Below are 15,955 nucleotides of genomic sequence, written 5' to 3' on the forward strand. Positions count from 1 at the left end.
TCAGGCCCCGCGGGGACAGCCTGTTCCACACACCACTGCCTTATGAGAGAGCATGGCAGGAATAGAAGCGACACCAAGTGAACATGTATTCACTACTGTTAGTCATTAGTCTATATCATCAATGTCAGGTGGAAACCCTGTACGTACAGTAGCAGGGACATGCAGAGAATGAAAAGTGCCTTTTGGTGGAAATACCGAAAATAGCAGACCTCCAAGCTCACAACGCGTCGCGCTACGACGCGTTGTGAGCTTGGAGGTCGGCTATTTTCGGTGCATGATACCACACTGAACAAAGCATAATCAAGTTAATACTGGAGATATGGCGCACGGCATGGAATACATGTCTTTGTGACATTAAACATCTGAGTTGTGTTCCCTTTGTGATGTCACAAAGCTGAGTTGTGTTCTCTTTGTGATGTCACACAGTTGAGTTGTGTTGTCTTTATGATGTCACACAGCTGAGTTGTGTTGTCTTTGTGATGTCACACAGCTGAGTTGTGTTGTCTTTGTGATGTCACACAGCTGAGTTGTGTTGTCTTTGTGATGTCACACAGCTGAGTTGTGTTGTCTTTGTGATGTCACACAGCTGAGTTGTGTTCCGCTGCCCTACCGTCTCAACAACTCCAGCTCTGGGCTGACGTTGGAGTCTCTGGGAGAGGAAGGCTGTGCCCAGAACCCCAAACATTACAGGTACCTACTGATACCAGAACCCCAAACATTACAGGTACCTACTGATACCAGAACCCCAAACATTACAGGTACCTACTGATACCAGAACCCCAAACATTACAGGTACCTACTGATACCAGAACCCCAAACATTACAGGTACCTACTGATCCAGAACCCTAAACATTACAGGTACCTACTGATACCAGAACCCTAAACATTACAGGTACCTAATGATACCAGAATTACAAACATTACAGGTACCTACTGATACCAGAACTCCAAACATTACAGGTACCTAATGATACCAGAACCCTAAACATTACAGGTACCTACTGATCCAGAACCCTAAACATTACAGGTACCTACTGATACCAGAACCCTAAACATTACAGGTACCTACTGATACCAGAACCCTAAACACCAGTAAGACTCCCTAATCGGGAGATAAGCGACCGTTGGTCGCTTATCTCCTGTCACACTGCTGACATCAGTATGACATCACACCGTACACAAATGACCCTTATATAAGACCGGCATTATCTACCGACAGATTAGTAACAAGATGTCAAAATCATTGAAGGTTTACCCTACTAACCAACTGTTTACCATAGCAACCATGTTTTTTACCTTAGCAACCAACTGTTTACCCTAGCAACCAACTTTTTACCACAGCAACCATGTTTTTTTTACCCTAGCAACCAACTGTTTACCCTAGCAACAAATTGTTTACCATAGCAACCATGTTTTCTTACCCTAGCAACCAACTGTTTACCCTAGCAACCAACTGTTTACCATAGCAACCATGTTTTTTACAGGGCCTGGGATTGATGACATCAGAAATCTCCATATATGGGCATGAAAGGGATTTTGTTTCTGGAAATATGTCTGTGGGGTGCCACATTTGGAATAAAACACTTACATCACACATCTGGATATCCATACAACCCATCTAGTTTGCCTGTGTCCATTTATGCCCATATATCTGATGACATTGGGACAATGATCTCCATATATGGGCATAAAACTTATGTTAATTAGTAAAGCCTGGGGATCTCCATATATGGGCATGAGGGGTACCCTAAAAGGGCATCATCTGGGAATAGCAAATATAGTTATCCTAGAAAGTGAAAATCTTACATCAAAGGCCATAACTACCTACCTACCACCATACTGCATTCCTCATTAAACTACCTACCAGTAAGATGCCTAAGGGAGAAAAGCAAAGGGCGAGGTTGCACCATTTCTTGGTCTTCTGGCCAGTGATGTATATCGGACCATTTAACCATATATGGAGACATCTGGTACCCAAAGATATTCACAGATATGGGCTTAATATTGATGACATAAGGGATCTCCATATATGGGCGTAAAAGGGATTTGGTTCCCCTGGCATCACAGGGATCTCCATATATGGGCATAAAATGGATTTGGTTACCCTGGCAACACGGGGATCTCCATATCTCCATATATGGGCATAAAAGGGATTTGGTTCCCCTGGCATCACAGGGATCTCCATATATGGGCATAAAAGGGATTTGGTTCCCCTGACATTACAGTGATGTCAGTGGCTGGTTCTACAGAGGGGATCTCCATTTATGGGCATAAAAGGGAATGTATGTATGATGATGTCAGATATCATAGACGTCATAGGACTTTCACATAACGAATAACTGAGTAAGCATGTAAACCCGTAAAATCTATATTTGGGCATGGCTGATTTATGACCTCATCATGATGACACGAGCAAACACAGCTGAATTGTATAAATGATCAGTGCAGAAACCAACAGAAGTATTTGACCAAGACTCTTCGATTTAAACATCAACAAAGGTGTGACGTTTGTTGATGGTCACGTGTGACGTGTGACGGACGGACGGACGGACGGACGGACGGACGGACGGCCGGTGGAGGTTTTCATAGTAAACTGCTCCCTGACGGTCGCAATTACAGGTACCTACTGATACCAGAACCCTAAACATTAACATTACAGGTACCTACTGATACCAGAACTCCAAACATTACGGGTACCTACTGATACCAGAACCCTAAACATTACGGGTACCTACTGATACCAGAACCCTAAACATTACAGGTACCTACTGATACCAGAACCCTAAACATTAACATTACAGGTACCTACTGATCCAGAACTCCAAACATTACGGGTACCTACTGATACCAGAACCCTAAACATTACGGGTACCTACTGATACCAGAACTCCAAACATTACGGGTACCTACTGATACCAGAACTCCAAACATTACAGGTACTGATAAAACCCCAAACATTAGGTGTGTAGAGCTTCACGGGTAAAAATGTAAACAAATTATTAATTCTCACAAATAATTGCGATGAAAGATTGAATTTAGTTTTTTGGCATTGAAGACTGGAACATATTAATACAAGCTTTGCACACACACACTCCTTAGCTGCCAAACCACAACCGCGAACCCTCATTCCTCACATGGCCCTCTTCTAGCGCCACCATGAGGCCGATTCTTGCTAAACACATTTTTGGACACTGCTCTTACAAATTTGCCCTAAAATCACGCAAATCGGTACACAGTATGTCTAGACTCATGTCATCAACATGGATCTGTCATGCGACCTGACGGTCGCTTATCTCCTGATTAGGGAGTCTTACTGGTTTTATACATTAAAAACATTTCTTGGAGATAGCGGGAATAGCAGATCTACAAACGCCAATAGCTTGTAGATCTGCTATTTTTCAGATCTTTCAACATGGAAACGATTATGACGATTGCAAAAGAATTGCTATGAAAAGCTCCACCGGCTGTCTGTCTGTCTGTCTGTCTGTCTGTCACGTCACTTCACATCACGTCACAGTTTTGGCCCTACTCTTATCTCTGGCAACGTTGCCCCTATCCATGCCAAACTTTGCACACACACTCCTTGGCTGGCAATTAACCACAACCTCCACCAATCATTTCTCACATGGCCCTCTTCTAGCGCCACCATGACGATTCTTGCAAAACACATTCTTGTACACTGCTCCTACAGATTTTGCCCTAAAATCACACAAAGCGGTACACAGTATCTTAAAGTCATGTCATCAACATGGATCTGTCCCATTTCCCATATTCCCTCCTGATTGGCTACCATTGCCTTCTAAGGTTTCTGTATGCGACGTGGCGGTCGCTTACCTCCCGATTAGGGAGTCTTACTGGTGTAATGAGTGTGACAGGCCTACAGGTATGGCTAATTAAGTGTGTGTGTGTGTGTGTGTGTGTGTGTGTGTGTGTGTGTGTGTGTGTGTGTGTGTGTGTGTGTGTGTGTGTGTGTGTGTGTAGCTTCATGGCGGTCATGTCCCTCATGGCTAGCGTCATGCTGGTCCAGCTCAGCCACCTGCTCAAACTGGGGCTCATGGTGATGGTCGTAACGGCGACGGGCGCCGTCAACATCTACAGCTGGCGTGACCTCTACGACCTGTACGACCTCATGCGCTTCGCCACCTACAGGTGAGGACACCAGAGTGAGAGAAGTGTCAGGTATAGCGCCCGACACTTCCTGATGACCTCCCTGATGTCATCAAGATTAAGCCCATATCTGGGAATGCCCATATATGGATATATTGTGTCAGTCACACTTGTCCCTTTTATGCCCTTATATGGAAATGTTATGCCTCTCTCTCTCTTTCTCTGTCCAGAACATCCGTAGTGCCGTCCAGGTACTTGATGACCATGATGATCATCGTCATGATGATCAGTTTCTACTACTTTGCACGTCACGTGAGTCATGCCCAGTCTCCCTCGCATCCATCACAACCAACTGTGACATAATATACCCATATACCACGAAGAACTGTGATATACCCATACCCAGAAGAACTGTGATATACCCATACCCAGAAGAACTGTGATATACCCATATACCCCAAAGAAGGCTGTGTAGGCCACTATACCTGCTTTATCCCATTATTTCCTCTCTTTTTTCCTATTATGAACTAACCACCTCAAATAAAGGCTTTTTATTATCTCACCAGAAGAGTGCCTTGGTTTCTTTTTCCTTAGTTTTCAGTTCCCCACCAAAGAGCACCTTCGCCACACTTTTGTTTTTGAGCGGTGGTAAACCGCTCCAGAGAGTGGCTGTGCGTGTGTCTGTAGCCTTTTTCCTCAGCGTTTTGCCATAGTAAAATATGTGTGTGTGTGTGTAGCATAGCGCTCCATAGAGTGGCTGTGCGTGTGTCTGTAGCCTTTTTCCTCAGCGTTTTGCCATAGTAAAATATGTGTGTGTAGCATTGCCGGTACATCCTAGACTTAAATCCTAGTCTGAAGACGTTATGCAAGCACGACCACCGCTCACTTCACATTGGGTGTGTTTTTTTTTTATTCCGAGCTCTCAGCCTTTTCTTTTTTCTTTTTTCACAAGGAACTGTGATGTCACCTCACAAGTCTTTTACCACTCTAGCGTCCCTATTCTGGGGGCAAACATTAGATGAAAAGTAAGCAATTTACCCCGAGTGAGAGGACATTATGCTCTCATAATGTCCTGAGTGCGGGTGTTATCGGACGAGGCGCAGCCGAGTCCGATAACACCCGCACTCAGGACATTATGAGAGCATAATGTCCGACCCCGAGTGGTAAATAGCTTTTCTACCACTTTTTCCCGTATACATGAAAGAAAACACATAGTTGTAACTTGCAAGGATCTTAAGTTACAATCATTATTGCCTATAAAACTTCCGCGACGACAGCAAATAGTTCCACAAACATCTTCTACTCACCACCAGATGACGCCAACTCCATGCAGAGAAAGATGTCTAGCATACAGCTAAGCTAACGTCAGTTAGAAGGACCGTTCCGGCCGTAAATAGAGGCTGTTCGCTTCCAGAAAGGCATAGGTTCAGAGAAAAGGGGCTTTAAAGTTGGCGGATTGCATTGGATCCAAATAAATCGGCGACGATAGTACGCACGTTAGTAAACATAGGACCGCTGCGACCTTCATTTGTTGGTTGGGGGAAAGTCCCCGGATGTACACTGAGGCGCATTGATCTCGGACACACAACTTTGCGGCAGTAGTCCTCTCATAACCTCCGGAATTTAGCCAATCAGAATCCAGTATTTGAACACGTGACTCGAAAAAGTGGTAGAATAGCTCATCTACGAAAGCACAAAACGTGTTGCAATGTGACACACATGTGGAAAACGGAGGGGGAGCGATGAGTCTGCGATCCCTAGGTGGCTTTAAGAGGTTTCAATTTAAAACACATTCTAGAAGCACACAATAAATGTCTTTAGGAACGTCTCCAGTTTGCCATCATCACAGTTATTTCTCCTCATCTTTATCAATTTAATATTTTCCCCTTACTTAAGTATTGTACTTAAGTACAATTTTGAGATTATCTGTACTTTACTTGAGTATTTCCAATTTCCAATACTTTTATTACTACACCTTAGTTTCTAGTTACTTTGCAGATATAAATTATAATATTATAAAACATAGATGAAGCACTTTAGCTCTATTTTATACCTAGGCTGTTTGAAAATAGCCGATCTACAGGCTGACAACGCGTCGCGATGCGAAGCGTTGTGAGCTTGTAGATCGGCTATTTTCAACCTATTTTACTTTAGCTTTTTAATTTTGATACCAATACTTTTGTACTTTTACTCAAGTAGAATTTAGAATTTGGGACGTTTACTTATAACGGAGTATTTCTACATTGCAGTATCGATACTTTTACTAAAGTAAAACATTTGAGTAACTTTTCCACCACATGCACACACACGTGCGCGCCCCCAGGTGGAGCGTCAGTCCCGGAGGCTGTTCCTGTGGAAGGTGGGGGTGAACGAGCAGAAGGAGCGCGTGTTTGAGATGAGGCGCTGGAACGAGGCTCTGGTCACCAACATGCTGCCCGACCACGTGGCCAAGCACTTCCTGGGCGCCAAGAAGAGGGACGAGGTGAGTGGGTGTTCTGTTTGTTCACTGTACCGTATGTCCTAGAGCAGTGGTCCTCAACCTATTCAGGCTGGGACCCCCAAAATAATCATATTTTAACTGGGGACCCCCCCACCCAACCTGACGAGCACTAAGAGTTGAGGCATTACATTTTGTATCCACAACTTTCCAACGTCCCATCGTGCATTGCGCAGAAGGTGTGCGGCAGCTTCCGGCGCCGCAGCCGAGCGTGATCTACAAGCTCACAACGGTTGCATCTGCGACGCGACGTGAGCTTGTATGTCTGCTGTTCTCCGAAGTGTCCCACAGATGATGCTACAGTAAATTCTTGCGGAAACAGGTGGATAACACCGTTCTATTGTGAAAATAGCAGATCTACATACTCACAACGCCTCGCAAGGCGAGAAGTTGTGAGCATGTAGATCTGCTATTTTCACAATTTCTGCCTCTAAAGCCCCTGATACACGTAGCAATTTTTTTCATCAATATCAACCAGCAACGACCAGAGGCGTCAATTGGGTGTGGTCATTGGATTAATCTTTTTGTGCCTTCACGCGTGTAAGACACCAGTCATGTTTCCATATATCAACAGGCTTAACATTTGATAACATTTGATTTAAAAGTCCTTCAATTGTCACTTTAGAAATGTGCAGATACCCTCTATACACGTAAACTTTATGCTGGTCTGTTTACTGTTGAAAGAGAAAACAATGTTGCACATTAAGTTAATCATCTGGGGACCCCCCAAATAGGGGTCCCGACCCACAGGTTGAGAACCACTGTCCTAAAGGAGAGACAAGGTGGGTGTTCACTAGTCACCAAGACAAAATCAAAGGAAAGACCCACTGTCTCTGGTTTATAGACAGGTCTAATCCTACAACAATCCGATAAAAGGGTGTACCAAACTTTTCTCAGTTGATTCTAATGAGTTCTGTAGAATCCATTTCTGCCATGTATTTTTGTATTGTGCATAGTTAACCCTTTAAGTGCCTATCCCGAACATGTTCGGGATATTCGGGATCAAAAACAATTTTTTATTTGCTATTTTACTTACCCCGAGCTGCTTGGAGCAACGTGGGTGGTCCCGGCTCGCCCAGCGCTCACCAACGAGAGACGCTAGATGCTCCGACGATTTATTCCATTGAAAATGGTTTAAAATAAAGTTTAGACCCCCCCAATGTTCACCGAATGTTCATTGTAGGCGGCGCGACGTATTCCAGGGTGCCTATCCCGAACATGTCCGGGATATTTAATAAAATGAATTATTTTATCGGAGGCCTCAACGAAGCCCCGGTCTAGACGTCCATCCTTGGCCGGGACTTAGACTCGGCCATCCACGGGCCGCATCGCGCCGCCCACTCCAATAATAAATCACATCTTTAGACAGGATTTTCTCCGGATTGTGTCCCCAGACCCAAAGAGAAAGTTTTTTGCGGCTGAAATAGCTTTAGATCGGGCTTCTAAATGGGTTAGCATTTTGGCTACGTGTCAGCTAGCTTCCTCCTCTCGACACCCATAGCATTGACTGCAGTGAAAACACAAGCCAGTTGGGAGAGGGTCGACGAAAGCTATAAAGAAGGTCTATGGAGAAATTTCTGGCACTCTAGCACCCCTTGTGGCCGGATGGCACTGTATGAGTTAATGAGATAATTAGCATATTTGAGTCAATATGCAAATTATCTAATTTATGCACAATACAAAAATGTACATGTCAGAAATGGATTCTACAGGAAAAAAATCATTAGAATCAACTGAGAAAAGTTTGGTACACCCTTTTATCGGATTGTTGTAGGATTAGACCTGTTGCCTTTTTAGGAGGCAGAAAGCAGGTTGGAGTATATTAATTTACAATGGGAGAGTGAACGTGAACACAGCTTCTGAACCATTCTTTAGCCCCACGGTCACTGAACTAAAATATTGGACCCAATTGCCACAAGCCACACAATATTTGGAATGTTTTGACACTAAAATCTTTCAGAGAGACACATCAGGAGAAAATATGCTTTATATGATCGTGGGATCTGGCACCAATAAACTATAGTCACTGTGAGCTTGTACAGTACATCTTGCAAATTTTCTTAATATTTGGAAGATTTTCAATAATTTTGATTTCTTTAACACAAATCTTATCTTCTGGGGGTCCCCGGCACAGAAGACAAAACGTTTTCAGATGGGGGTCTGCTGCCAAAAATATATCAAATCGATGTCCTTAAACCCCCAAAACATTTTGAGAACTACTGTTGTAAAAGCCTAATTGTATTTCCTTTCCAGGAGCTCTACAGCCAGTCCTACAATGAGATCGGCGTGATGTTCGCCTCCATCCCCAACTTCTCTGACTTCTACACCGAGGAGAGCATCAACAACGGAGGCATCGAGTGTCTCCGCATCCTCAACGAGATCATCTCTGACTTTGACAGCGTGAGTCCCTGCAAAGTGTGTGTGTGTGTGTGTGTGTGTGTGTGTGTGTGTGTGTGTGTGTGTGTGTGTGTGTGTGTGTGTGTGTGTCACGTTGTGCTGCGACACGCTGTGAGCTTGGAGGTCTAGGTTCAACCAAAAGGCCCTTTTAGAAATGCCAGCCCCTGCTTCTCTGCACGTCCCTTATTCACTGTGTGTTGTCCAGTTGTTGGACAGAGAACAGTTCTGATGACTACAGTATGTATTGACTGTGTGTTGTCCAGTTGTTGGACAGAACAGTTCTGATGACTACAATATGTATTGACTGTGTGTTGTCCAGTTGTTGGACAGAACAGTTCTGATGACTACAATATGTATTGACTGTGTGTTGTCCAGTTGTTGGACAGAACCGTTCTGATGACTACAGTATGTATTGACTGTGTGTTGTCCAGTTGTTGGACAGAACAGTTCTGATGACTACAGTATGTATTGGCTGTCTGTTGTCCAGCTGTTGGACAGAGAGCAGTTCTGCAGCATCACAAAGATCAAGACCATAGGAAGCACCTACATGGCAGCGTCCGGAGTCACTCCCCAGAGCAACACCAACGGCTTCCCCGACAGCAAGGTAACCATAAGGATCTTTATTCCTTTTATTTATAGAGCGCTGTCACAACCGGCTCAGGCCATGACAAACATCGGGGAGAGGAGATGAGGTAAAAGTGTATTTATTGAATAAGGCCTGGGACAATAACTAAAGAATACTTTTAAACAGCTCAAATAAACATAACGCATAAGGATCCTATGAGATGTGGAGTCAGTGGTGCAAGTGTGGATGAGTGAAGCACATAAATAGACTGAAAATGATGGACGGTGGGAACCCATTGGCTTCTAAGCTGATAAAAAATTAAGTTTTTGTATCGGTGTCACCATCATTGTTTTAATGTGCGTACCAGGAATGCTATTGGCTGCCAACGGTCACGTGCAACCGCAGGGATACATGGGACATTGTCTTGAGCTTGCCGAAAATAAAGCACACGAAGAAGAACCATCACAAGCCCCTCCTATAGCATACCCTGCTTTAACATCAATTATATTTTCACAAAACGCATATCGTGGTGATTGAAACAAGGCTTTAAACTAGCAACAGGAACCATAAAGTGGTGGAGAGAGCAGGTCTGTCTCCTCCGGATCTCATCTGAAAACTGGAGAAGGGAGGCTTTTATAGCCTACTGGAGGCACCGGGCTCAGATGCTGTCCAATGAGCCATCAACCAATAAGCCAATGAGGCCCCACCCTGCTCACCTACAGGGAGAGAGTTAGGAGCAATGCAGGCACACCCCTAACCACCCAGTCTACTACTATGTATACAACCACCTTTAGAATACAACTGAATGTGCTTTACACATAAAGCATCATCAAAATAAGTTCCTAGAGTTTGGGAAACTGAAAAAACAAAAAAATGCATTAAAACTAAAAGCTATAGCATCTCTATGCCTCGTATTACACACAGCTCGAACACCACAGTGGTATATAGATGGATTCTGTAACAGAAAGGTATAGAACAACACAGTGGTGTATAGATGGATTCTGTAACAGACAGGTATTGGTGTGTATACTTACTTACTTACTTACTTAGTCCTCTTGCACTTCAAGGCGCGTAGAGCCAACTGTGGCAACCAGGTTTCTCCATTTGGGTCTATCGTGGGCAAGGTGTTGGGCTTGTGCCAGGGTCACATTACAGGCCCTAAGGTCCTGGGCAACTACATCCAGCCAGCGGGTGCGGGGTGCACCTCTGGGTCTTTTCCATCCATTGGTGTGTATACTGTATATCATCTCTGTCGGAAACCTTGTAGGCCTGGGGGGGGGGGAGAGAACATGTGTTCCAACTTCCAATGCAGTTATTGTTTAGTCACAAACTCTCTTTTTCATTTAAATTATATTGAATAATTCAAAACTCTCTAAAATTGTCGCTGGTTGAACGCTGACAGCAACTGGCGGACATTGATTGATTGATCGAAGAATTTTTTAAGAGGTTTGCATAAGAAAAGGTACAGTTTCATGACAGTACAGTTCACTGGTCATCCTTTTTTAACTCATATAACATTGAATGACAGATAAATAAAACAGTAATATGCAGAGAAAATTCTAAAAAGAGTTGTAAACTAGAAATACTGTTCCTACGAAACAGTGTGGGCTCGCATGTAAGACCATGTATGGGCATAAATATCTACCCTTTGTTGCACCTCATCTTTTATACTGTATTTTGTACTGTACTGCCTTTGTACTGTCGAGGAGAATAGGTTACGTAATAGGTTATGTCATGTTTGAGGAGAACTTGACTGATAAATTACGGAATTTTTGAGGAAAACTTAATATTGAATAAATAATGAAGATAACATAATGTTCTCGTTCTCAGCGAGCCCACAAAAACACGATTAAAAAAATAAATGATATATACAAATAGAAAAGGTCAGGGGAAGATATGGTTATAGGCTATGTTTACTCTTACCAGTTTCGAGTAGTAGCCGCCTGTAAGTGGCTTTTCAGAGCGGTTTTAAAGGAAGGTTGGGATTTACACTCTCCTTTAGGGCCTTCGGTGGGGCGTTGCACAACATGTTTAAAATAATATACCAAATGTACCATTATGTTTCGTCTATATTGTTGCAGTCCCTGGTTGAGCGCTGGCAGCACCTGGCCGACCTGGCAGACTTTGCTCTGGCCATGAAACTGACCCTCAGCAACCTCAACAAGCAGTCCTTCAACAACTTCATGCTCCGCATCGGTCAGTCACTCACTGTGTGGAGTCGTGTTGTACTTTCAGTCACTGTGTAGGTTTGTGTTGGGGATCGTACCTATATGTTCCCCAGGTTCTATGTTCCTTTGGGGACGTGTGTTATGTGTTGTACTTTTAACTCACATTTTAATACAGGCCTATTACTTGTATTATATATCATGTTATTGCTACCTTTACTCAAGTAAAAAAAAATCACACCCAGTGTGAAGTGAGCCGTGCTGCTGCTGCTGATGATAGACCCACATGACGTCACAAGATGTCAGTGTATGACACTGTAGAAAAACACTTGGAAAACCACATGTACATGGACACATTGGAGTCATATAAACATACTTATTTATATAATGCATTATTATTATTATAATATACTATAAGCCATGAAATTGATTAGTTTGATATAAATGTTGCAGTTGAAACATTTATTCTATGGTCAGACTGTCTAATAAAGGAGAGGGGTTCTGTGTTCAGATATTTGACCAATCTGCAAACTAAAACGTTACCAAGACATTTCTTCACCAATGTGTTTCTAAAGGTGTGTAATAACATGTACTTTAAGTTTGAAATTCAACTCCCGCGGGGAAACCTCTAAAACGCTGCTGAAAGTTTGGGGTCCCATTAACTTTACTATACAGGAAAACAAATACAAAAGATAAATCTGTTTTAAGTAGCATGTGAGGGGTCAAACTAGGGGTTTTTCATGATTCTGAATTCATTCATTCATGTGTTTTGCACGGAAAACATCCCTTGGGCTAAAAACGATTCATCACTTTTCACAACCCCTCACATGCTACTTAAAGCACATTCATTTTTTGTATTTTTTACCCCTGTATAGTAAGGTTAATGGGACCCAACATTTCAGCAGCTTTTTATGAGGTTTCCCCAGGAGTTAAATTTCAACATTTTAGAGTTTTAGAAACACATTCAGGGGTTGACAGTAAGGTCTCAGAGGCAGGCCATATTCTACTTGCCCTCAGGTCTTGGCCACTTGCCCCCCCCCCCCCCCCCCCCCCGCAGCGATGGAAAGTATATTTACTTAAGTACTGTACAATACGTTTACTTCTACTCCACATCTTGGATCCTAATATTGTACTTTTACTCCACTACAATTATTTGAAAACTTTAGTTACTAGTTACTTACTGCAGATATAAATTATAATATTATAAGACATATGTAAACCACTTTAGCACTTTTGCTTTTAACTTTTACTTAAGTAAAACCTTTGAGTACTTTTTTCTACAACTACCCCCCCCCCCCCCCCAACACACACACACACACACACACACACCAAAAAAGGAAGAAGAAAATAAAATAGTCTTGCTTGTTTCTCTCTCACAAACAAAACCTGGCAACGCTGGACAGCAGACCATCAGAGTCGGAGATGTGTTTATGTTAGTTGTTAGCACAGAACGCTAACAAGCAGGCTGCCCTGCAGTGCACATGCATGCTGCTCATGATTAAATACATTATGTAGCGCAATACAGGGAGGGAAACATCGGGAAAGCACTGTTGATAGCATGGAAAATAGACGCTTCACTCACTCGTAAAATAGACGCTTCGCGCCGCTCGCGGACATGTCAATGTTTTAGCGACTTTTGCGGTAATAGTTCTGTCTTCTTTCACTTTCTCCCCAACGTTTGGTGACCTGTGCTTCAGCACGTAAAGTGCGTGCATTAATCTGGCCATGCTGTAGCATAATGTGAGTGTGTATGCCTTGTAGATTCGCTGTTTTTGACGGAGCTCATAGCCACTGGCTGGCGGCTGCCTGCACGCGCGTTCGTTCAGTGTGTGAGTGTGTGTGGGGGGCGTGTGGAGGGACTTCGGAGGGAGAGAGAGACGGACAACTAGCCCTGTAGCCCCTGTTCAAGTATAGGCACACATCTCATTATTATGTTGCTCAAAATGTGCACTTGCCCGTTCGGGCAACCCAGTAGCACAATTCACCTGCCCGACCTTTTTATTTACTTGCCCCGGGCAGGCGGGCAACCGTTAGTGTCAATCCCTGCACATTGGTGAAGACATTTCTTGGTAACGATTGAGTTTGCCGATGTTTATCATACTATTCCTCCGTCTCCAGGTCTGAATAAAGGAGGGGTTCTGGCGGGGGTGATTGGAGCTCGTAAACCTCACTACGACATCTGGGGGAACACGGTCAACGTGGCCAGCAGAATGGAGTCCACCGGTGTGATGGGGAACATACAGGTGTAATTATATACTCTCACCACCAGGGGGACATACAGGTGTAATTATATACTCTCACCACCAGGGGGGAACATACAGGTGTCCTTCTATACTCTCACCACTAGGGGGACATACAGGTGTTCTTCTATACTCTCACCACTAGGGGGACATACAGGTGTAATTCTATTCACTCACCACTAGGGGGACATACAGGTGTCCTTCTATACACTCACCACCAGGGCATTCCCAACCAACTTGCACAGTATTATATTTATACGTTTGAACACTTTAGTTACTAGTTGCTTTGTGGATTTTGGATTATTATTAATACAAAACATTACAATACCCACTTCAGCCCTATATACATTTCGGCCCTTTGAAAATACACGATCCACAAGCTCACAATCTGTTGCGATAGGACGCTTTGTAGATCTGCTATTTTCAAAATGTTTTTATTTTATTTTTTATGCATTTCGTAAAATTTGAAAACTTGTGAAAATTCGGCATAATGACTAATGAGTACGTTCTACTTTTGGTACTTTAAGTACAGATTGATACCAAAACTTGTGTACTAAATTGAATTCCGGACTTTTACTTTGCGTAACTTTGCAGTATTGATTCTTTTACTTATGTAAAAGAATGTCGTTATTATTATTTTTTACACCACTGTCTGAGTGTGACGTTTTGCTCTTGTCCGCCCCCAGGTGGTGGAGGACTGCTATGTCATCCTGAGAGAGTACGGCTTTCGATTTGTGCGGAGGGGGCCCATCTTTGTGAAGGGGAAAGGGGAGCTGCTCACCTACTTCATGAAGGGCAAAGACAAACCCAGCAGCAACAGCACTGCTCCCATAACCACTAGCCTACCACACCAAGTACTGATCCCATGATAGTCCAGTCAATAACCCAAAATAAATTGCAATAGTAATCATTCAGGTTTTTTTTATGATCCTTTGGGTCATCCAAATAACATATTAAAAGTTGTGAATTATATATTTAGTGGATCCAGGTAACTATGGTTTAGTGAGTCATCACTTTTCACAGTTTTGTGGGGTCCATTTAAGCACAAGGAATGTTGGACCCAAACTCGAACCCCCTGAATTTATCTTGATCCACTAAATATATAATGTACAACTTTTAATATGTTATTTGGATGACCCAAAGGATCATAAAAAAAACCTTGAACGATTACTATTGCAATTTCTTTTGAGTTGGGCCTTTTTTTATATTTTTTATATTGACTGGCCTATAACCACTAGCCCAGGGGTTTTCAAACTTTTTTGACTGTAAATAGCTTTTTATTCCACGCACCCCTGAATGACACTGTTGACACAATGACACAATCTTACATCATATTACGTTACGTAAATATGCATTCCACCTGAGATACGGTATGATTTGTCACAGAGAAATATCCATTTCCATCAGAACTGACTGAAAATAACTTTATAGTTGACGTTTAACCACTTGAACCCCAGCTTCCCCCTACTCTGGGGGGGAAGGTTCACCAAAAATAGCTTTTTTGGGTGAAGAGAGTTGGGATAGATGAGAAAATAACTTGAGTACAGTGCAAATTAGTTGTTTTACTACCGTAAGCAAAGTGAAGTGATATTGATGAATTCCAAATATTATCAGATTATTCTGCTGCACCCCCTGGACTGGCATCAAGGCACCCTAAGGTGCCATGGCACCCATTTTGGAAAACCCTGCACTACCAAACCAAGTACCCATAACCACTAGCCTACCAAACCAAGTACCCATAACCACTAGCCTACCAAACCAAGTACCCATAACCACTAGCCTACCAAACCAAGTACCCATAACCACTAGCCTACCAAACCAAGTACCCATAACCACTAGCCTACCACACCAAGTACCCATAACCACTAGCCTACCACACCAAGTACCCATAACCACTAGCCTACCAAACCAAGTATCCATAACCACTAGCCTACCAAACCAAGTACCCATAACCACTAGCCTACCACACAGAGTACACACCAT

The 15,955-nt window shown here is 43.1% G+C and overlaps 1 protein-coding gene across 1 annotated transcript in view; it reads left to right on the forward strand.

The window, feature by feature from the left end:
- LOC308300794 (adenylate cyclase type 3-like) overlaps positions 1–14,841 on the forward strand; it is a gene marked incomplete at its 3' end in the record, with an annotated part of 38,708 nt that extends 23,867 nt beyond the window's left edge. The window contains exons 14-22 of the mRNA XM_080744694.1: positions 587–690; positions 3,983–4,150; positions 4,339–4,420; positions 6,432–6,590; positions 8,859–9,005; positions 9,490–9,606; positions 11,649–11,763; positions 13,851–13,975; positions 14,659–14,841. Of these exons, the coding sequence (XP_080600820.1) occupies positions 587–690; positions 3,983–4,150; positions 4,339–4,420; positions 6,432–6,590; positions 8,859–9,005; positions 9,490–9,606; positions 11,649–11,763; positions 13,851–13,975; positions 14,659–14,841 (1,200 nt within the window). The remainder of the gene's footprint in view (positions 1–586; positions 691–3,982; positions 4,151–4,338; positions 4,421–6,431; positions 6,591–8,858; positions 9,006–9,489; positions 9,607–11,648; positions 11,764–13,850; positions 13,976–14,658) is intronic.
- Between the last annotated feature and the right edge of the window lie 1,114 nt (positions 14,842–15,955).

This window comes from Nannobrachium achirus (assembly GCF_963921795.1).
Source record: "Nannobrachium achirus genome assembly, chromosome: 16".
In the NCBI taxonomy this organism is placed as follows: Eukaryota; Metazoa; Chordata; class Actinopteri; order Myctophiformes; family Myctophidae; genus Nannobrachium; species Nannobrachium achirus.